Raw genomic sequence first — 25,106 nt, forward strand, 5'->3', positions numbered from 1 at the left:
CAATAATTAATTCTAATCAATAATAAGTCTTTGAAGTTACCAATCACGCATGTGGGCTATCCGTCGTTCATACAAAGCTTATTTATAAACTTACCTGCGACTCAAACATACCGAAAGCAGTATATAAGATACAAATATAAATATATTAACTATGAGAAATACAATATAAACTTTTTATAAGTCGTAGTGATAAACTTATTCTATGTCTTTTGTTTTTTTGAGTTGACATCTTTAATTTATAACTTTGTATAAGTTAATAAATCTTATAAAGACTCTTACGATTTACATAAGCGATATATGATTACAACTAAGGAAAGGATCATCAAAAGACTCAATCACACACTACCGCTCCTCTCCCTTCAACGGAATGTTCCTGAAACTATTTCTGCAATCATAAATTGAACCACACAAGGAATAATACTGACTAATTGATTTTTTTTTGTTGCTTTTTTTGTTTATTTTTTTTTTGTTTTTTTTTTTGGTTTTTTTTAATACTGAATTTTTATTTAAGATTAGCAATTAATATTTTGTTCTTATTTATACAATTATTATATTATACAAATTTACATTTGAAAATAAAATAATAAGATTTTTTGTAAAAAAGTTAAAAGCTGTAACAAAATATAATATTGTTTAAAAATATATGTACTTATAATAATTGATTTTATTTCGTTTAGCCCGGTGATACGAATCTACCATATAACTTAAAAATAGACTAATTCCTGAAATATAATAAGTAAATGCGATCCTTCCCTTGCCGTTTCAAATTTAAGTAAAAGTAATTAAATAATATAAAAAAGGAATAGTAAAAATGTAAATGAGATTATATGAATAATCATAGATTCGGTTTCCATAGATTACATTTAAACATTAGCGAGATCAGCAACATAGTTATCATTCTTGGGAATGTCATTGGAGTCCTGCTCCAAGTTCTTTACTAAGATGTTGCCATTATCCTCGACAACGATCTCTTTCAAGGTATTGTCATCGGTCACATTGTTGTTCTGCACGCTCTCATCGTTGGACGCGCGCTGTTCTTGCTCGACTACGGGAATTTTGAGTTGGAGTGTCGTAGTATCAATGCACTTGTTCTCAATTAAGTTGACAAGGATTTGGGCCGCATTGTTAGTGTAATTTATAGGGTTCTTTTTACGGAAACGGCTCTCGGTCAGAGCCTGCAGAGTCTTCAGGCCGTCCGAAGATGTAGAAGTTTGGCGGGTGAAATATCTGAAGGTCTTGCGCACTCCGCAGCGGCATCCACTCAAGGCATTCTCGCGTCTATTTAAAAAAGAAATATAATAAATAAAACGTTTGCAGAATTATATTTTAAAGAAATGTGGGTAGTGCAACATACTCGGCGATCACTCTTTCGCGTTGTTCCAATTGCAGGCGGACAGCGCAGACTTCCATGTAAAGCTCGTTGGCGCGGGAGAGCTGTTGCTCGTATACGTAACGAGCATCACGGGCATGCCTCAAATGTTCACGGCGCTCTGCGATCACGTCTGGAGCCGTCATCTCGTTCCTTCGCAAAAAAACAATTTACAATTAAATTACGAATAAAACAGCACTGATAATAATATTTTTTCTATAACATACTTTGCATACAGCCTTTCCATGCTGCTATATACTTGTTGACGCCAAATAGCTTGAGTTCTATTAAATGTCTCTATATCCATGGAGCAAAGTTCTTCCCCTGCCATATCCAAATGGGCTGCTATAATCTTGAACGGAGGTCTGAATAAAAAGAAAAAAATATTAATCTGCACAGATATGCACTTATCTATAGGCCTTTCCATAAAAGTAAAACATTGTACCTGTTACGAGGCGTCCGATTCCAGCACTGGTTTAGTAACAGCTGTAAGCTACTAGGACAAGTTGTTGGTATGGGGAGAGCAATCGTATCCGTGCCCACTCCCCACATAATCGCATGTGTCTCAAGTGTTTTGTAAGGGACCTCCTGAGTTAGGAGTTCCCAAAGAACCACACCATAGGACCATATATCTACTCTTTCAGAGCATGGCTCATGCCGTATCACTTCTGGAGCCATCCACGCCACCGTACCGGTAAAACTCATGATCGCACTAACATCATTCCATTCGCGACTAGTACCGAAGTCACTTACTTTCACTACAAGGTTATCAGCAATCAAAATACTAAAAAGAGAAATGTTAATTAGTAATCAATTTCATTATTAAATTTATAAATATTATTCCTCATATCAGATAAAATCTACTTACTTAGGACTCTTGAGATCTCTATGTATTATTTTATGTGCATGGAGATAGCTCATGCCCAGTGCAATATCTCTTGCCCAGCGTATGATTTGTTTAGGTGTGAAAGTAGCGCCGCTGTGAAGAAAATCAAAGAGGGGTCCATATTGGCAGTACTCCATAATGATGCAGTAAAATGGAGACACTGTACATACTCCTCGGAATCTCACTAGAAATAGGAAATATTTTATTGTAATATATTAATTTATAGAATTAATACTATAAATATTTTACAGATTCTTATAAATTTCAAATTTTACCTATATTATCATGGTTGAGTTTTCTCAAGTGTTTGATATTAGCTTCACTTTTATCCCGTAACTTTTTTACGGCAACCATTTCTCCTTTAAGGGTTCCACCAAATACAACTCCTTGTGCCCCAGATCCAAGATACACCAGGTCTGAGAGAGAATCGAAGGGAACTTCCCAATCTTCCTCTGAGAAAAACAAAAACAATTTTATATGACTTATATAAACAGACTATAATTATTATATTAAGTGAATACATAAAATAATAAATGTATTCACTATACTTTTTTTTCTATGATGACATTATTATATATATATATATATATATTATATATTATGTTGTCAATCCTTTTTATGATGTGAGTTTGAAAAGTCACATCATAAAAAGGATTGAGCAGCAATCAGGTAAAATATTATTGAATCATATGGTAAATATATCACTATAACTTATAAAAACTATAGTTACTATCTATATACCATATTATTTTATTTCTTGTGTTTATTCTCTAACATTGATGTAAAAAATTAAGTTGCTGGATATCATACATAAAAAAATTGGTGTTCGCCATAACTAAGTCTAAGTCTAATTTATGCGCATATTATAGATAAAACAGATATCAGATACATATGCTCTTTGTGAGGCAAATAATACAAAATTAATTGTAAAATAACAAATTTTATTGAAGTATGAAAATCAATTAAATCAATCTCAGAAGGACAAGAACGAATAAAATTAATCTTTTTTTTTTTGTAATTATAGGATCAGTACTTTACAAAAGAAATTACTTAATAATTTGTGATAATTTTGGTAAATATAGAATACGTTTTTGGCATTTGCCAATAAAAAGCACTATCATGCATCATGATAAATAGCCAAATTTATTCTGGAAGATTACAGATATCCGGTTATACAGGGAAACAACTAACCGTTTCATCTCTAGTATATATAGGATTGTGTTTGTTAATTATGAAAAATTAATAGTTACAAATATGATACTGTTTTTATAAACTGATGAATGGCTTTGTTTATAAATGGTTAAGTTATCCCTGTGATTTACTTTTATTACAATTTTATATTTTATAATTTAATAATTTTATTTGTTTTGTGATCATCTTATAAACCTATTCATTTTGATACCTTGGTATGTATAATATAGCCTGATACATAAGTATAACATATATAAAGAAACAGTCTCCATATCAATCGCATTTTTAGCCAAATCAAACATCTGTAACATGATTTTATAAATTTTATGCAATTGTCAAGCAAGCAGAGCAGTGAGCAAGAGCTAGCAATGTTTTTGTGTAAAATATGCACATTTCATTTATTTTTATATTTTAATATTATTTTAATTTATTTTATTTTATATATAAATATAGAACCTTATGGCCACTATACTAAATTTAGTGTGTTTAGTAGACAGCCTTTTACCAGCAAATGACCAACTACTACTAGCAATAATTCATTGGTAAGATTAAGATAGATAGTTTGTATGATATCTATTAACAGGTAAGCAAACAACATACATAGCCTGCTGAAATCATATACTCTTTGTACCCAGGTAAAAACTAGAAAAAAAGTAATATTTTATTTTATTAATTACAGTATATCAGTAATTAGAAAAATATATTTCAATGTCAATGTATATAAACCATTTGGCCAATGCTTATATTTTGATGAAACAGCTATTATTCTGCTAGCTAGCTGTTATTATTATCTGTGGCTTATAATACAGAAAAAAGAAATTTTATTATTATAATTTAAATAGCAAAGATAATATTTAAAAAACATTTATAAATTACAATATAAAAATCGCAAAATTTGCAGAGCATTTAAAAAAAATAGATAATAAATTTATTAAAACATAAAAAATAAAAATAGGTAACTTTGATTATTAACTCTCTTTACAGACAGCATAACGATTAATTTTTTTTTTATATTCTGCACCTGAAATCCTGTAACAGCCTTAACTTATAATAACACATCTAGAGGAATGCAAAGCAGAATTAATAACTAACATTGTTAATTTGTATCATAATATGTATATTTAAAGCCTTATGTGTAAGTAGCATTCAATTACATGTTATTATAACTAATTGCGCCGGAGGGAATGTCAAGAGAAAAATCAATAACACAAGCCTTTGTTGACAGATATGTGTAGGTGTACGTGCATAAAATCAATGATTATTGTATGTGCCCGATAAACCTGCGTGGCGCATCGACCTTGAATGCGCCTGTGTAGTTGCATCAAATGTACCCTGGGAATTTTATATAATATGGCTTAGTAAGCAATATACCGTACCTTGCGGTTCCTTGACTCCAGGTTTTCGGAATAGAGATAAAAATGTAGAAAAACAATCCTTAACGCCACTCATCCAATGCAAAGTCTTTTTATCGCGTTCTAGAGCTGAAGAATCATCTTCAGGACAATCTTCTTTCATAGTGTAGCTAGCATGGAATTCAAGATGAGCTAATGGATCCATTGTAACACTTGTGTTAAGTCAATGCACAAATATACACGAATTATTAATTTTCACCCAATTATGGATAAGATAAAATATCACTTTAAATTTACTACTTCCCGCACAACATTTCTCCTTGAAAACCCGGACACTAATGAACAAGGTACATGAAATTTACAGGGAACAGGGACAAGGGACAGGGACGAAAGAGGACGCTGTCAATATTTTTTATGACAAAATGAGTCGAAGGTAGTAAGCTATTCAGCAAAATTTATTATTTCATCAATATGAAATTGAGTTGAATAGACATACTTCTTTTTTTATTTTTAATAACTCAAAAGTTTTTTTATATTAGAATAAGGGTATTTGCGTCCGTTATTATAGAAACACGGGTAAACATTAAATTTGATTGAAAAACTGTTTTCAAAATTAATGATATTAAAATTTCAAATGTTTCCCTTTTCGAGCTTAGCCTCTTCGAATACCGAATTTTGTATTAATTCTCTGTTCAATTGGAGCTTTCAAAGTCACTATGTTATTCTTTAAGGCGAGAATATACTGAAATATTTTTTTTAGAAAAGGAAATAAGGACTAGAAATTAATATAAAATAATGTTCTCTACATTATATTCAAATTAACAAATATATTGTAATTTATTACTACTGTTTGTTTAAAAAAGATGCACGCCACAAAAATTATGAATAAATTGCATAGACATCCAAAGAGAATTCATGCGTATTTTACATCAAAGTTTGACAGCTGACTTATAGTGCATCGATTCGGCAATTTAATAAAATATAATTGGCTTTATTCAATAATAATATTTTTATAAAATATGTCATAAAACGCCGAAAGAAACAAGGTTGTCGCGATTTAGGGTTTAAAATTAACTTTTGTCGAAGCGTTGATTGTATTTTTTTTGTAATTTCTCGGTGTCTCTTTAATTTAGTCTGTGATTATTTGAGAATCTATTTTTATTATTTTACTGCATGACTGATCACTGAACTGACGCTTGACTGACTTTGACATTGAGGCTACTGATAGTGAGACTAGTGTAAATGCTATCAATAAAAAATATTAACGCAAATTATAGAGCTCATTTAAACTTAGTGGTTATGTTACTCTGTGATTTAAACGTACGTCTCTGCAGAATATCTACAGAGTATTGAAATTAATATTATTTTTTATTAAACACAGAATTAAAAAATCAAGATAAAATAAGATTATCATTGCAAATGTATGATAAATCCAAATCCAATTAAAAAGTAATCCTGTCTACAGAAGAATAAGATACGATCAGCCTAATGCACAGCCAATTCTAGGGTATTTATTTATCTCTATTTTTTAATTCAACAATAGTTTACCTTGAGGAAAACACTTAATAAACTAAAAGAATATGGATAAAAAAATGTCTTTAACCGAAATTTTTGCCATCTATAAACGATGGGTAATTAACAATCCAGGCATAGTAACTGATGTTGAGACAGTTGCAACATGGTCATCCTATTTTGTTGCGGGCAAAATTAACAAATCACCTGTTATCTCTGAACTTGTGTATTCATTATCTAAAATACTATCTTTATTTAATGATAGACTTATAAGAGATGCTTATGGAAATGAAACACAACAATATAGTTTACGGGAGCAAATTAAAATATGGCTTACCATTATCCATTACTGTGAAGTATTTGTTGAACTTGTGGTTAAAAATAGGTGGGGTAACAGAGGAAAATGGACTGCGGCAACATTGCTTCAGATATTCAAATGCTCATCAGCCTTAGTCTTATTATATAGGTACAAAGATATACCTATTCAACACCCACCAATACCAGCGCTACAAAGAAAAAAATTTACAGAAGGTAACAATACTGATGACAATTCAAATGCATTTTTTACTTTAAAAAGATCAGGCAGAGTAGTCCGACGTGTAGATGGAGCACCACCAATTGCATTGAGAGATTGGCAGCCCTTAAAGATTAAGGATGAAGTGATAGCATCAAATATAGAAGAGAAAAATCTTTTAAAAGCAGAATTATTGCATATTATGAAACCACTAATACACTTATTATCCATGAGGATTTTTGGCACTAAGTCATGGAAGCAATGGCTAATAGCTTTAGGAATGGATGTGGCGAGTTTCAGATTGTATAGTAGACATATGAAAAGTTTATCCTATGACCAAAGGTTGGAAATTAGTCGCAGAAAACTTGGATTAGTTTTGTATTTACTGCGAAGTCCAATGTACAATGGTTATTCCAAGAATATGTTAGAAAGTGTGCTGACAACAACTTCAAACAAAATACCAATGATGTCATTTATCTGTGGACCCATTATTCAATATTTAAGTCACTGGCAAGATATTTACTTTTACATGTGGGCTTCGTAAATATGAAAAGAAGGTTGCAATATTTTTTACTTTTTGTATTTCCATTTTGAGGTTACAGGTTACTTTTTAAGCTAAATGGATGTGGTTGAAGTAATAATAAAACGTAACAAAAAAAATTGTAGAAATAAGTATAAGAGAACACAATTTATTCATACTACTGGAAAACTCAAGGAAAAATGTCAAATATATAGATAAAGAACACAATATTTATGTTTCCTTATATTAGTGTAACTGCTATTGGACACAGAACTTATACATTCACAAACATTGTGATATTCCATTAAGATATACCATTGTTATATGATATGGGAATAGAATTTATAGTTTTGCGAGTATAATGTAAGATTGTACCAATTTTTTACATCTTAGTAATTAAGTATACTGAACATATACTATTTTATTGGACATAAATTATTGATTTTTGAACACATCTACTAGATGTATTTTTCATATGAGGTTAAAATAAAAATCAAACATCATATGTTGTCTTTATTTATTTTATAATATAATTATGATAACCCATAAAATTAAACTAACATATTTTGACAATAAAACTAACTTTTATGTATATTAATTATAATTATTTTGATATCTTCTTTACACCAAGTATTTTCATAACTATATTAGTCATTTCATTGATACATATAGATAACTTTTGATTACAATATGGACTGAGACTGAACATGATACATTTAATATTAAAATACATTAATCTCATAGTAATATTAAGATGATAAATAAATTTAAATTTAGTTGCACATATTTGAGTGTTGGCAAATAAAACACAAAGCTGCCACAACACCAATATTGTGTTTTTAAGTTTTGTGTAATTTCGCTGTTTAATCACATGAGCTGAAAAGTTGCCTTAAAATTTACTTTACGTTTAATTAAAAGCCATTTAAATTCGTTCAGTAATTTAGGGGCATATTAAGTAAATAGATGTAAATGAAAATCATTTGAGATTCCAATGACTGTTAAGTGAAATCATATAATTCTGCTTAAAAAAACTAAAACTCTGCAATGAAATTTTAAAATAGATTCCATACATATAATAACCCTATTCTAAAATTTGTTTTAAACCTATAAAAGGATTATTCATCATAGGCGATACTTAAACTCATATATTTTTTAAAGCTAATTCAATGCTAAGCAGCAAATTATTTAAAAATAAGATAATGTTAGATAATTATAATTACTCTTTCTATACCTTACGCAAGTTGGGACAATGTATTAGAATTTTTATTACCGCTAACGTCTTTCCGAACCGATGTTAAGTAGTGACGTCAATGTGAAAAAAAAACACTCATATCTACCATTATTTCCACAAATGATAAGGATTGATTAAATAAATGTATATATTGCTCTATCTATTATGTGATCAATTTGTTCCGTAAAATTTGTAACCTACTATAATGAGCTATATTGAGATTATGTAAGAGTTCACTCCGTATCTCTCTCGTGAAATTTTGACAGCCGTATTATGGTGGTACTCCATTTTTATATTTGTAACCTATAAATTTTATAATGATTATTATTAGTCATTGTAGCATATATTATTATTCTGACATTCACGCTCGTGTTCTACGTTGAGTTTCGAATCCTTTCTTACAGAATAGCTCGACTGAAAAGGTAATATTATTTGTGAAATATGGCAACATTCATTTGAAAACAAACAAAGACAATCGCAACAAAAAAAAAAAACAGAATTAAAACTAATACCTTTAGGAATTTCATATGAATAAAGTTCACTTTTTCAAACTTAAAAATATACAAATGTATTTAAATAAATGCCGTACAAAAATACGTTCTGCGATAAATAACTTTGCTCATTCGCCCAAGTGACTATTAAAAATTGCTTAACTACATTAGGTGTCAGATTATTTAAAAACTGTTCATGTCATTTGGGTTACCAAGTAAACGTTGCAACCAATATTGACCATATAAGTCTGTAATCAGATACGAACAGACAAACATACACGAAATAACCTACTACATTGTTAAATATATTTTTTTTATAAAAAATTATCATCGGTTTTAGTAATATTAAGAAATAATGATCTCAAGTTTCACTTACTTTATAATATTATAATATGTCATTTATATAATATATTCGAACATCGAAGGTACCATAATTCAGATATCATTAAATATATAAATATCCTACCATCAAGAGCTCTTTGTGCCAAAATGTTACATTTAAACAAATTGAATGGAGGGCAAATGTCGAACGGTACTATAAGTTAGCATACATAATTATTTTAATTAAAATGTAGCTTCGTTTACATTAAAATTTAAATGAAGCCATACCTACAGATATCTTATAAAACATAGTCGTACAAAATTTCGCAACATAACACATACATATATATAAGAATACTAAAAATACGTACAACTTTAAAAAATACCTTATACTGATCGCAACATAATTGAATCAGTCAATTGAATTTAAAATGTATTATTATAATTCGAATATAAACTGCACCTCTTTAATTTTTTATACTTCAAAGTAGGCTTTTAGCATTAGAAAGGGTCTGGAATCTTAGCATAAATTTAATAAAATATATATTATATCATTAACATCATTAAAAATTCTATATACATAAGAAAAATAGGTAAAATAGAAATATTAAAGTTATTAATTACAGTTTTTTAAGCGTATGTAGTATTTTAATAGATACTATTGTTTCAAATTGATCGGCACGAATTATATATATCATTATTTGAATGCGCTTTGCCTACTCCTCCATAGCCTCACTCCGTCTCTGCTAATACTATACATACATCATCTGTGGAAAGGAAGAAACACTTAATCGCACTTAAATGGTACATTTACGAAGAGAGGTTTTCAAACTTAACTTTGAACCTCGTTTTCTAAAAGTACCATATTTGCGTAACTTTACTTCACTTACAATATTATATAATAAATTGCAATACTAAAATAGTTTACTGTAAGAAACACAAATGCATACCTTTAAATAACATATTTGTTAAAAATACTTTTATTATGGCTAAAATTACAACTCAAAATTTTTCTAGCTTTTTTTTTTCATACGAATTTATTTACATGCGTTATATATCTTTTATAATAAAATAATTGAGCTAATAAGCGACATTACGATTGCAATATTACTAAAGAAAGTTCTATACCCAATTGTAAAGTTATATATAACAAATGATAAAATTATTTGATTATAACTCTTGGAATAAATATATTTTTTTGTACCACAAAATAGATTATTATTAAAGGAAATATACTTCCTTTATAGAAAATATCATTGATTTATACCAGTAATTGCACAGCAGTATGTGTTGCGTAACACCATGTCGAAGTGCTGAAAAGTGCTGAAATAAAAATAAATAATTATTGGCTTCGTGTCCATAAAAGAAAGAATATCAGAATCAGAAGTATACTACTTCAATAAAATTTCATTAGTTTTTTGGTTAATGCTCTACAATACGTTGCAATGCTTTATATTGTTAAATGTTTTTTTTAAATAATTTTAAAGTACAAAAAATACGAAAAATTTAGTATAACATTTTTTTTTTGATCCATATTAAGTATGTCTTCTCCATATATAAATGTGTTTGGTTTATGTTTCTTTACTGAACTGTGTAGCTCGTCATTATAGAAAGTATTTGATTGTATATGTGTATTGCAATCTACAAGATTTAACTTGTTAATTATTCAAGTACTTGTTATGTGTGAATCTCTTTTATAAAGTGCATTTTCCTTCCTTTTCTTTTAACGTGTGTTTTTTTATGTATGTATAAATTTTTAAATAGATCACTAAAATTATACTAGAAATAAAATCTAGCTTAATATCAACAAAATAAATAGCGACACAGTCGGAGAGAACTATTTTCTCGATTAGGCGGTTTCGAAGCGAACAATGATGAAACTATCAGGTGTCCTCCATAGTGTCACCAACGAGTCGGCACCATATATTTACTTTTATAGATGGACATATTATATATTTACAACACCGATACAAGTATCATAATCGATTTTTAAAATATTTTTGAAAGTGTTACAAATGTAACGTTTGTTTTACTGTCACAAAATATTCATAATTATTAAAATAAATACTTAACATATTATTAAGTTTTAAAGTTTTATGTACGTGTAATTTACAGTTTGCAATTAGTATCTGAATTTTAAGAAATATTACGAGATATTAAAACCTCATGAAAAAATACATGGGGCATGTTGTACCGTATATTAGCACAGTAAAGCCAAATAGATCGATTAGCAAGTGTTTATTTTATAGGTTAAGGCTTTACTCTTACTTTAAACGTACAAAATCTGGACAGTAATTTATAAATACAGCATGTATACGACATTATTTGGGACTGTTGTACCATCGAATACAACATACAATTAATACTCACATCTTAATTGTTGAGCCAGTCCCAGGAGTCATCATCGTGTTTCTTCTTTATGGTAATGTTCTTGATGTCAGGAGGTGGGCTCGATACCCCGACTTGCGATAAGTCACGGGAATCCAGATTATTGCGCGCCGCAACCGAGTGCACGATGGTTGGTTGAATCTGCTCATTCCTGTAATAACATACAAATAAATAATAATATATTTTTCGTTTTATTTCATTAAACAATATTCTAATATCGTTTTAACATTAGTTTAGTTATATCATTTATTTAATAATAGCTGTGCCCGCGACTTCGTGCGCGTTTGAATTAAGCAAAAAAGTTATTGCTCAGTCGCAATTTTACTAAAACTTAATAATTCTGTATTAAGCAGCTTTTTTCATATTAAGTCGTTGGTGGGAGGCACCCGACGTGACGACGGCGCGAGGACTGCGCGCGGTACTAGACAGGGTATTATTATTTTATATATAAAGTAGCCTAAGTTACTCCTTATTACATCAGCTATCTGCCAGTCAAAGTCCCGTCAAAATCGGTCTAGCTGTTCCAGAGATTAGGCAGACGACAGACGGACAAAAATTGTAAAAACTGTTATTTTGGTATATATACCTTGTATACATACAATCAGACATATGCATTTAGTAAAAATGCGGTTATTTTAATATTACAAACAGACACTCCAATTTTATTATATGTATAGATTATCAATTTTAATGATTGTATTCGAAAATCGAATTTAGCCGTTTTAAATTGTCAAATGTCCAATCGTAATATTTCATTTAAAAAAATAATCATTATTTATAACATTGTTAAAGTTATATATTATATCATATCATCAAAAAATACATAATATAATCAATTGTTTTTTTTTCTATTTCTCTCTTTTCGGTGAACCGAACCGACCTTTCTTGTTTGCTCCATATCGTATAAAAGTACAAACATAAGTACAATATATACATATAACATATCGCTATGTCACTTAAAAAGTACCTGAATATATAAACTTTTCCATTTATAAGTTTTTGTAGTCGATACATTTTAGATATATCGAGATATGTTTAGTTTCGAATCTTCACTTTTCGATAATTTTAAAATTCCATTACTTTTAGGCGAGCATTTGGTTTATTATATTATTGTAACTATTTTTGAATTGATCAACTTTCGCTTGATAGTATACGTGGGTCAAGCTTGTGTGGTGATCACATAATTAGGTATACTAAGCACTTTCCGATTTACACCGTTTACAATTGAGGTCTTGTAATGACACACAATACAAACAATGAAAGTTAAATGTCCCTCAGTTGAGTAAAGGCCTTTTGTCCACTTAAGGGGGGAAAGCTACAAACTTTTGCCATCATGCTCCTGAAGTGCCAGCTATGTAGCATTGCTAACTGTGTGTGGCACTTTTCGACCATGAATAGTTTTTAACGAGTACTCCTTCACCATCGAAGACGAGGCAAATTAACAACTAGTAAAACACAGAATCAAGTTATTTTGGATTTGAGCTCGCGAGTAAATGCGTTAAAACGCTTAAAACCCTCAATATTTAAAAAACTAACGACAATAGTAAAATTTCGGTAAAATTCATTTATAACATATAGTCTAATTCAATCCCTACTTTAAGTAAAATATTTGTAATCAAATACTGTTTTTCATAGAGAGCAATTCAGTTTTATGAGAGGAAGGTCAATAACTGATGGGGAACTAGCTCTTCTCTCTGTTTCTCTTCTGCTGTAACTAGCTGTTTCTCTTCTCAAACATATTTACGATGCATGCGAAAAATCACAGAATACTATTGGAGTATTCTGTAATAAAGAATTTGATTGTGTAGTACTCGAAACGCTTCATATAAGCTCAAATGCTACGGTATTAAAGGTAAAGCTCTTAATCTCATTGCTTCATTCTTAAACCAAAGAGTCTAACAAGTTTTCATTAATGGAAAAATGTCTTCTGGATCTATGCTAAAAATGGGTGTTCCACAATGATAAATTTTTGGTCCTTTTCTATTTTTAGTATATATAAATGATCCTCCTTTTTAGGTTAAAGGTAAGAAAAATAACTATGACGATGTAAACGGTGCTTTATTACAGGTACACAATTGGTTCACGATAAATAATTTAGTTTTTAATGTTTAACGAACAAAAGGTTTAGTTTTTAACTAAAAAAATGTTAAAAAGCAAAATTATAATATTTCATTAAACGGTGTCTGTCTTGATGTAGCAGATACTACGGTGTTTTTAGGAATAGCATTGCATTTTTATCTTCAGTGGAGTGGCTCCTTTATCGTCCCTAAGAGGAAGATATAGCCCCGTAGCATACGCGGTTACAAAAGTTAGACAACTAACTGATACCGCTCGTCTAGTATATTTTGGTTATTTGCATACTATTACGTTATATGGTATATTACTTTGGGGGTAACGCTACAGATATATTAAATCTGTTTTTATTTTACAAAAGAGAGTAATCCGATCTATTTATAATCTTTTTAACAAGGTAGGAATACTTACTGTTGCGTCACAATATATTTACAGCAATGTTATTTAAATATACTCACAGTAACATTGATCACTTTGATAGAATCAGTGATAATCATTGTATGTACACGAGACCTAAGGATAAACTTATAACACCAAGTTTCCGACTCCACAAAGTCAATAAATAGTTCTTGGGACATCTCATATCTGTTTCTAAAACAAAATCCGCAGATATTTTTAACTTTGCCGAATTATAATTTCATATTATTTGTAAAAAATACATTAATAAATAATGGATATTATTCAACACAAGATTATGTAGATGATAAATTGTGGAGCTAGTACTTGTTGACTTTCAGACTATATATATATATATTAACTTAGGAATACAGTACTTAACTACTGAATTTCTTGCCGGTTCTTCTCGGTAGATTCTACAGTCCGAACCGGTTTTTACTTCACTTGATATAGTTTTGTAAAATGAGGATTCAAACGTGCTTGTAAAAGCCTACTTGAATGAAGTATATTTATATTTTGATATTGACATTACATGGCTGAATGCATCCATATTTTGTATGCCTTGGGTTATTACTGGCTAATTTACGAGTAATTAAGTCTTCATTAAATTCGTTTAACATATTATACTTTTTTTATTGTGAAAAGGGGCAAACGGACTCAAGATCCACTTGATAATAAGTGGTCATTGTTATCAGACACCTGTAATGTAAAGCGAGCTGCTGACGCGTTGCAGACCTTGAATGAATTTGTTTATTCCCAGTTCTAAAACTCAAAAGTTCGAAAAAAAAACCTCTGAATAAAGATCCACGTGGCCGGATGAACTGATCTTGAAAATTGAGATTCCATCGACACGATGTGGGTGAAATTTCATGTAGCGGCGAAGGGTGAAAATAGAAGATGACAGTGCACGTAACTGCATAATCCCGCGGTAAGTCCGTAAGATGGAAGTTTCGCGAATATTAGAACCAAAATATTTTTGATGCTAAATCATTTGCTGTGGCTTCTCCCTTACTCTGTTCTATTTCTACTTAGATATTTATTTATTATAATTAAAAATGCATCAAAATGTGATAAACAGGAAAGGTGTGATCGGAAAGCGCAATCTAACAGTTTTTATTATATCGAAGATAAAAATTATACTCTTTAAAATAATTGATCGTCCTACCATTCTATAAAACCCAAACATATTAAAAATAATTGGTCAAATCTATCGATTGTATAATTGAATAAAATTACCAAGAAACCGTAGAAAAGTATTGTCTTTGTGTATAAATGCAAAACAAAATCCTAGCAAAAATAAACTAAATATAAAATTAAAACAAGTTTAAAGCGAAGAAGAAGCATTAAGGCTTCGACTTCGCAATCGCAATCATTTCATCAAAGATTAATTGGCTTAATAGAACGGCACGAAAAACGATGTTGACAATGAAAAATAAAAAACTATAAAAAGGAAAGCGCACAGCACAGTAACTTATATTATTAGCATACATTGAATCGAACGATCATCATTCGCTTGCACTTAATTTTAATTATTTTATTATTCTAATATGATTTGATACGATATTTTCGTACATATCATACCAGACCATAACAATATCAGTCGCCAAATTCATGCATATAATAATACATAGCACAGCATTTCAAAATAATTAATACTCAAAATTTTGCAGACGGCACAGAGCATATCGCAGTTTTGCATTATTCATAAATCTGATTAGGAAATCGAATATAGGAATCAGTTACGATATTCGGCTGACTGATTGTGATATTTCAAACAGAACCTACGAGAGTTAAATATCGATAAGCATTAACGTGTTTCTTATATAGTTCTAGTGATATTTTAATTTGTTATTTACAAAATATATTTAATTAAGGAATCATAGGATTTTTGATCCTGTGGACGCTTTGTGACCACAAAAAAGAGATCCGACGATAACTTGAACGCAAACTCATTCACACATGTAATGTGAAAACTGTAACGTTTCAAATCTACACGTAATTATAGTTAGCCAAAGCGCACAGCGTCACCGCTATATCGTATTGTAATATTTCAACATCCATGCTGGAATTTGAACTGAAGCGACTTCGTGAGAAAATCGCTGCGTAAATTCGCACCGTGATTCACGAGAGAGCCTAGAACCCAGTTGACCGCTACTGCAATATACATATTGTTAAACTCGAGGTTATTCTGAACGTAAGTTTTGTTTGTAGTCATTTTGCACGTGAAAGTAATTACTATCTCTGTTACGATTGAACTTCATTTTAATCTGATGTTCGACGTCAAATTTGAGTGAACTATCAACGAGAAAACGTTTAATCTTTATAAAATAAAAATATTAAAAAGCATTGAAATTTCCAAAGCATTGTAAAAACAATGCGATTTTCTATTAACGGTACAACCATCGTAGAAAGTCACAAGTAACCCTGACCTTTATCTAGGATTTACGTTAGTGAAATTTTATGTAAAAAATATTTCTACCGTGAAAAAGCAATACTTAACTGTTGTTGTGTTCTTGCTTTGAATGGTAAGTAAGCCAGTCAAGTACAGGCACAAGGTACATCATCTAAAAATCTTAGTTCTCAATATTGGTGACGCATTGGCGACGAAAGGGACTGTTAATATTTTTTCCGTTGTAATGTCTATAGGTACTGGTTCTTTTGTCTGTCTGAATTCCTATTTAAATATATGTATATATATAATATACATAAAAAACCTACCATTTTGAGTATGGTTCAGATGTAGAGTTCTTCATAGCTCCATAGCCAGGAGCCTGGAAATTGGCGCTCGAGTTACTTGCTCGACGCAACTCGCTCGTTCCACTCAAGGAAGTCCAGCCGCCACGATTGTTTACCTATAATAAGAATAAAACATGTGAGTGAAAAATACGTGTTTAATTTATATCTGTGATTTAAAGATTTTGTTAATTATCCGTTAAATTGCAATAAATTATAGGATATTGTGATAGTAGTAAGCCTATCAGTGATCGATATAAAAGTATTAGAGGTCAAGGTGTCGCTTACGTGGTACACTTCGGGGTACACCACGTACGCGTGACACTACTGCAGAAAGTAGCTTCAGTTAGCAACAAGTGGAACAATCTGTCCCGTATATCGTTTTAGAAACGAAAGTTTGTTGACCTATTGCACTTAACCTTCAACACTCATTCGATCAAATATATCACTGAAGTGCCGGTCTGGGTCTCATCCTACTCAAGCATCCCAATAACGCCGCCTACTGTATTATATACTAATATTCATATAAACATTAACAGAAAATACATCGCCATATTGGATAATAATGCGTAATATTAAAGCCGTTTAAAGGAATAGCAGTTATCCCACCTCCCGATGATATTGTTAATTAAGAATAATCAGTTAATTAACTAATCACTCGGCAAAATTCAGTTCAATGTTTCATTTTAATTCGAACACTAACTACATTATTTATGTAATATTTATACGGATAAAATCATTTCATAATTTATCTCCTGTAACGTTAAGTTTCTCTCCAACGATGTTATAGTTAGGTCGTATAGAGGTGGGCTAGGATAAGCACGTGCAACGTAAAATCAATATGACGGTCACTGACGATCGCATCGAAACATTGATAGCATTCTGCGCATTAAATAGAGATTTTGTTGAATGTATTTATGTTTATATAAGGTATCGATAAATTGTTATGAAAACTTGATAATTAAATCTTAGCTTCACTTCTGCACACGATTGCCTATTTATATTCATATGGAATTCTACAATGGAAATAAAAATTGGATTCGATTTTCTTTTTTAACACTTTCAGCTTTCATTTGACATTCTAAGATATATATATAATCAATATGTCTCGAAATCAACAATCGGACTCTGCAAAACTTTATTCTCATTATACACTAATCTACACAAATTCGACGTTTACAATTAGATTGTCTGGTTTCTGAATATAAACTTCCTGAAACCTATTTATTACGAAAAGATTGTTTATTAAAAACCTGATTTCACTCTTAACATCTTTAGGATGCTAATGTAAATATAAAAAAAATAACCCCTGCCGATAATACGCATGTAATAATGAACATCCTTAAAATAAAAGAAAAGGCCTAAAGTTCTCAGAGTAAAGACAAATGATTGTATAAAATATACAAGCCCTAGAAAATAGTGTAAGTATAATAAAGTATTAAAATAACTGTAATATTATCAATTAAGGACCGGAACTAGCTACCAAACCCGGCATCGCACGGGAAGAATAAGTGCAATCATAATATAAATCTCTGTTGATCGGCATATGTTTTTTCGACAACTACAACAATGACCATCATTTTAAATCTTAACGAATTATACGACTAAACTTTCCTAAAATAAAACCGAATAAATATAATATGTAGTGATTATTATGCCATTGTTCCATTTGCAGTTACCAAACTTGGACCTCGGAGTAATAGTCCAAAAACCTTTATTAAAAGTAAAACATCTCGTCTTATTACCTCCCAAGTGACAGGAGGCTTGGTCCAGTTTTCGCCCAGAGGATCGGAATTGCGATTGAACGGGGAATTGTTGCTAGAATGCCTCATTCCAATCGTTATTTGTAGAGTAGCTATTGTTTTATTTTTTATTTATATACAATAAAGCATTTAATGAAAATAAATGTTTGTTTACAATAACTTTCGAACAGATGAAATCAAAGAAGTAAATGCTACAAGTATTTTGTGTTTGTTTACTGGTCACATGAAAGAATTTCATAGATATTTTGACACATTTATAAGTCAAATGTTAAAGGAAAAAAAATCTTCTAAAGATATCTATTAATGTTTAGTAGGTAGAGATAGGTCCAGTGATTAAAAGGTAAATATTAAAAAAAACAACTTATACTAATATCATAGAGGTAAAATTACTTTGTTTGTATGCAAGTGGTAATATCCGGAAATAATGATCTAATACAAAAAAAAACAGCTAGAAAGCTACATTACTACAGTGCTAAAGGGTTTAAATTATATTCATATCATAATTATAATTTTATTTATTAATAATTTGAAACCGTGCGACGTTGGGGCAGGCAGCTAGTATTTAATGCAGCAATGTTTAATTACTGATCCTTATTTTCATTTGAACGTCAGGATTGCCGGAGTTGATATACACGAAGGGGGTGGGATGTACGGGGGTGGTATGAGTGAGGGAGGACTTCATGTAAAGCTCTAAAATATAATATGATATAGGGAGTAAACTGCATATTCAATAAAATCGATATGAACCTACGTGGCAGAGTCTTCGCAATACAATCTATTATTATTATTTTGTTTATGATATCAAAACAATACATTTAGATCACATTTGTATTAATATATGGTATGTAGAAAATATTAATGGTAAATGACACATAATTTTGTATTCAATACTGTGTGTGTTTTTTTTTTCGGAGCGCTATAGAAATATATAGAACGATATCAAAGGTAGATCTTTCAACTAACGAAAAGCCGCCCCTCAATGCCCAAATATTATCAACGTACATTAACAAATATCATCTCAATTGTCACTTTTTTGCGGTCTTAGACAGATTGTGCGTTGTCCATCGAAACTTATCACGACCTTTTAATATATTAAGTTAGAAAAAAACTAATAATCTTTGGGGCACCAGTTACTCTATCTGCCCTCTCAATTTACAAGCTTTTCATTATACATCTGAACTTTAGCCCAAGATGTAGATATGATCACATTATATCATATATTTATGATGCGTTATCTATGGAAAACGCAGGGGCAACATACTTGCAATCTTTCAGAGCCTTTTTACATTGTCTACCGAATTTCCAAATGTCGACCGTAAATTAATACTCTCGGTTGCAAGGATGAACTAGCAAGTGTAATGAATTACAAGCACAACGAACAATATATAGATAACAATGATGGGTAGCCCAAAACCTTACTAGTAATGTTTAATACATTTCACCTTATAAGCAAAAGCATGCAATGGGCATGCTATTATTTGGTACGGACACTCGGTCAATCCAAATCCTCAGATCTGGAGGATGGAAATAAAACCTCAAATAAACTCTCTTGGATTAATTGTGTTAAAACATAAAAATATCATTCGATAAATTATCGTTATGCTACGATTATAGTATTTATATATCAATGTTACCAGTAATGTTAATGTAACCAGTAGGTTATTCTAAAGTAATAATAAATTATGACAACAGATTTACGAGAGGACCATCATAATATCGATGAAACTAGTCAGAGCGCGTGCGTGGTTTAAGAACTGTACACGGAATTACTGTTCAATCCAAATAATCCCACCTACCTTTACATAACTAAATAAATAGAAGGATAGCTGGAAGAGAAGAATAAAATTTCTACATCATTTACTCATGTGGCAGCTCTCAATTGTAACGATAATTGGACTACACGCGATATGTTAATTACACGAAATTAATATTGACACGAGCGTAAAGGTTATTTTTAATTACTTACTTTAAAAGAACAAATTAAATCTAACAATAAATTTCTTTTGAATATTATAATAATCAAAATATCACGCCATCATTTTTTTTTTTTAGTATTGACATTGTCTATGTTATAATGTTTAACAAGTTGAATTATTTGCAATGAAAACATTTTGAAATTAATTGATTATTTAAAAGATAAAAAGTCTGATAATGAGTAAATACAAAAAAATTATAAGCGAAACCTTTTTATATTTGATAATAAATAGACAAGACACAGTTAATAAAGTCGAAGACAAAAGGCAAATGTAATTTTTAAGTTTAAAATATTTTTAGGAGTTCCAGATGCAACTGTACATTTTGTTATTTCACATAAACATCTCTAACAATATTTGTTGTGAATCCCATATTCAAGTAGTCCATATATATATTAATTGAATATATAAAGCTTTTAGAGCCAAGATAGTCAGGCATAAACAAATCGCATTTCATTTTATTGACTAAGCCGTATTAACTGCGAGCAACATTAAACATCTTTAAAAGGATGCTCTCGGAAAAGTACCGGTGCATTGTATAAAGCTTTTCCCCGCTGAAGTATTGATTTTCCTTTAAGTACATCAAAGGAGACCTACAATATTCTACCTATCATAAAATTAATTTGTAATACGCAGTAGGTACATATAAAATACGAAATAACTATTATTGGAAAATATTTACGAACAAAAATTAGGATTACGCCCAAACGATGATATGAAAGAAGTTAACTGTCGCTTATTATTCTGGAATGTTAAAATCAATTAATTTGACCAACATAAGTTATTTATTTCAACCCGTTTAGATATCAATGAACTATTATTGTTTATTATCAGTTATATTCCAATATAGGCTAATTTTGAAGGCGGTTAAATTTTATCAATGAACATGATATTATTAATCCAATATTTAAAATAAGGAGAATAAAAAGCAATCAGACATTTTGAATCGGTGTAAAAACTAGACTTTTATATATTAAAAAAATATTTTTTTACAATACCAATTGTGATTCTACCTACTTCGTCTAGATTGTATACTGAAATGATCGCATCAATGATTTTCAATCAACTGCAATTTACTCTTAACGGCGCCGATGTTAACGCACTGCGATTCACTGCATAATTATTGTATTTGGTTCAATACTTGTCATTTAATGTTACATGATAATAAGACTTGATTGGGCGTTGATCTTTTTCGTAATCAAAGATTTGTGTAAGCTACATATAAAAATCACAGTACGAAGAAATATTGTTATTAAATGAGACTGATTAAATCTCTATCTGTTAAGCGTAGAAGAAAGGAAAAAGGATCTATAACAAACACACCGAACCCAGTGTTTTTTTTACACTTCTATTTGTATTGATAACACTAAAGCCTATCAATGGTTATTGGGCGTTTACAACAGACGAGAGACCGATAGATACAGCCTAATAATTTGAAACCTTGAACGAGCTTTGAGTGTAGTACTTTCCAAAGTGTGATCTGATAGACAACGCTTAAAAGATCACAAACTCAGAATGTGGTCGTTAGGGTGGATTCACAAGCAGTGCCTTCATTACCGAAGATGGATGATGTCAAGTGATAGCCTAAACCAATGAATAAGTATGTAGACTGACCTATAACATAGGAATTATGCGAACAGGCTGGATCACATTAAATGTGATCGAATCGATGTCGATGTTCTAAGAAAGACTGATGTTGTATTTTAATGTAATAAGTCCTTATTATTATTATTAATTAGCAGGAAGCGCAAGAAGCAATTTTAAATTAATTGTAATCGATTAGATTAGAGAGACTTCGCGTTCCAACAACGTAAACTAGAGCGGTGCAAAAGTGAATTGTGAAAAAGACAAAACAATCATAGGATTAGGAGTTCAACAAAACCATTGCTTAAATAAATATCAAATATTGGCCGTAAAACAAACAAGCAAATGATAGCATGCAGCAGAATGCATGCAGATGAAGCATTCATTTCTATATTTTTAAATTCAATAATCACGTTATTTCATCCCTTATTTGCAACTTAACCATACAAAACTTCATGTACCTGCGGACCTGGACTAAATTCTAAAGTAATGGACTATTTTATTCGTAGAAAGGACCAAAATGTATATAGGAAACACCAAAGCAAGTAACAATTGTTGATTGCAACATGTCGTCGACTACCGTTTATTTTTAAGGGTTCAATATCTTAGACATGGTCATGCAACCAATTGTCAGATATATTATTGGACGAAAGCAAAGTTTGAATCGCTTTGACTGTACAATTGTCGAATGAGTTTTCTATAGCCCCTAATATTTTTTTTATAATAATAAGATTCAACAACAATTTCCTTCTAAACAAAGAATATATTCTACATTTAAATATTAATTTTATAGAAAACATGAGGAAATGTGTAAACGTCAGGTGTAAATCTTCCACCAATCTACCAATTCCGGTGGTGGAACAACATAAATTCTTCTTAAAATTTAGTCGAAAAATAGGACATTTGAAGACTACTACATATTTAAAGAAAAAAATGAATATATCTTATCAGCAAGAGTGTAATTACCAATGTTATTAAACTTTAACTACAATTCTATTTACATTTATTATGAATACATACAGTTATACACAAAACTTTAAATTAAAAAACGCAACAGCAGTCTAATCAGTAAAACATATTATCTCAGAATTATGTAACTTACCTTATCAGTTACATTAGAAGCCATTTCTGAAACTTTCTGTGTAGCTATTCCTCCGTAGCGCACAGCATTTTCAGTAGCTGTACGGGCTGCTTTAGTAACAGATGAAGTAAACAGCGACCAGCCCTAAGAAAACAAGATTTGGTGTTTTAAAACACACCATTCATATTTTGGTAGATATATCACATTATTGTACATAGATAAATGCACAAGTTAACTATATATTTATTTGTGTACTAATAATAAAGTAATCTACAAATCATTATAACACATAAATCAAGTTTATTTAGATGGTATATACTTACAGAAGCAAGTGAAGAAAGAGTATTATCAACCATATCATTGCCACTGTTTATCGGAGACATGGGAGTAGAGTGGGATTGCCTTGGTGTGTTCCCAAATCCAGTATAACGTCCACTCCCATATTCACTACTGTTAAAAGAAATGTATTAAACATTAAAATAGTGAAATCAAAAAATATTCAAAGTGATGGATGATTTTTTTTAGTTAAATACTAACTGATAACTGATGTTATTATCAGAACCGCTGGTATGAAATACGTTATCACCAGACGAATAGAAAGTCTGCGACTGACTCCAGTCCGTGGGCTTCTCTACTACCTCCGGTTTGTAATCAGAGGGACTCCAGTCACTACCTTCAGCAAGGGCTGTTATCTGTTTAAAATTAATTAATATTAAAAAAATTCTGAGATAAAATATGAATTTTATTAGAAAAATAAACATACTATAATAATACAATTAGTAACAATACCTTTTGCCGATACATTGAAGCAGCTTTAGTGTTATACTTCTGTTGAATTTTCATTTCAGGCTTATAGTCAGGTTGGCTTTCAAAGAATGTTCGAGCCTTTAAGTTGCCTCCAACCTAGTTACCAAAATAAGGTTTGCATTGCAATTACTGTTTAAGTTTAAACTACAAGTCTATAGTGCTTGTCAAGGTTTATTCATAGTGTTTATGAAATTAGGATCTGCAGTCTTATATAATATAACAATAACAATAAATATAATACTATTAATAATGGTAGATACAAAATATTTGAATACTTGTCAGTTAAAACTGTTTCTGTGCAATTCCAAAGCTTTCTGACATATTTTTATTTAAAGAGAATTAATAAGTGTTATACTCTTTTATAAGTTATATCTGCTCACAGTAAAATAAACTTATTTGATAAACCAATAACAACTGTTCACTCACCATCATTTTTTCTAGTTCTATGTCCTTCCATTTGTCCATAGTGACTGAACGAACAAAAGATAAGTGGACTCCAAGGCTGCGATGTACGCCTGAACATTCAAGGCATATCCAAATACCGTAGGTCACCGACACCCATTGAGGATTTAGAGTACCACACTCGAAACATTTCTACCCAAAAAAAATAAAAAATTAATACCAATATGGTATAGAAATTAGTTTGAAACAAATCATTAAATTACGTACGTGGTTTTCGTCCTGAGTTCGAATCAAATTTAATTTACGACGTGTACGCGGCGAAGCCATTGTGTTGAAGTTATATTTAATAAACACAAAATCTAGCGCACTTGCACTTTTTTTAATGAATGTGCAACAATACGACTACACGTCCTCAATTCCAGCAGGTAAGTAAGTGAAGTAAGTCTATCACAATTCGCAACTCGGACGGAGGCGGACGTCAAAATTATCTTTTTTTTTCCAGTTGGCAGCCATAGACAA

At 30.5% G+C, this 25,106-nt stretch overlaps 3 protein-coding genes across 3 annotated transcripts; 1 reads left to right on the top strand and 2 right to left on the bottom strand.

Moving 5' to 3' along the window:
- Positions 1-818: 818 nt before the first annotated feature.
- On the bottom strand, positions 819-5,204 carry LOC113401118 (mitogen-activated protein kinase kinase kinase 12-like). Its single transcript, XM_026640855.2, has 7 exons — positions 4,823-5,204; positions 2,531-2,707; positions 2,238-2,439; positions 1,815-2,153; positions 1,597-1,734; positions 1,355-1,522; positions 819-1,278 (listed from the first exon to the last, which is right to left on the bottom strand). The coding sequence occupies exons 1-7, from the start codon at positions 5,001-5,003 to the stop codon at positions 864-866; spliced, it is 1,620 nt and encodes a 539-aa protein (XP_026496640.1). The 5' UTR covers positions 5,004-5,204; the 3' UTR covers positions 819-863.
- Positions 5,205-5,999: 795 nt separating this feature from the next.
- LOC113400715 (peroxisomal membrane protein PEX16) lies at positions 6,000-7,847 on the top strand. The gene has a single exon (XM_026640368.2). The coding sequence runs from the start codon at positions 6,379-6,381 to the stop codon at positions 7,366-7,368; it is 990 nt and encodes a 329-aa protein (XP_026496153.2). The 5' UTR covers positions 6,000-6,378; the 3' UTR covers positions 7,369-7,847.
- Positions 7,845-25,088, bottom strand: LOC113400707 (ADP-ribosylation factor GTPase-activating protein 1). The gene is made up of 9 exons (XM_026640357.2): positions 24,855-25,088; positions 24,612-24,779; positions 24,168-24,281; positions 23,916-24,070; positions 23,702-23,828; positions 23,400-23,522; positions 16,963-17,096; positions 11,758-11,926; positions 7,845-10,710 (listed from the first exon to the last, which is right to left on the bottom strand). Exons 1-8 carry the CDS (start codon positions 24,912-24,914, stop codon positions 11,761-11,763), a joined length of 1,047 nt encoding a protein of 348 aa, XP_026496142.1. The 5' UTR covers positions 24,915-25,088; the 3' UTR covers positions 7,845-10,710; positions 11,758-11,760.
- Between the last annotated feature and the right edge of the window lie 18 nt (positions 25,089-25,106).

This window comes from Vanessa tameamea, chromosome Z, assembly GCF_037043105.1.
Source record: "Vanessa tameamea isolate UH-Manoa-2023 chromosome Z, ilVanTame1 primary haplotype, whole genome shotgun sequence".
NCBI classification, from domain to species: domain Eukaryota; kingdom Metazoa; phylum Arthropoda; class Insecta; order Lepidoptera; family Nymphalidae; genus Vanessa; species Vanessa tameamea.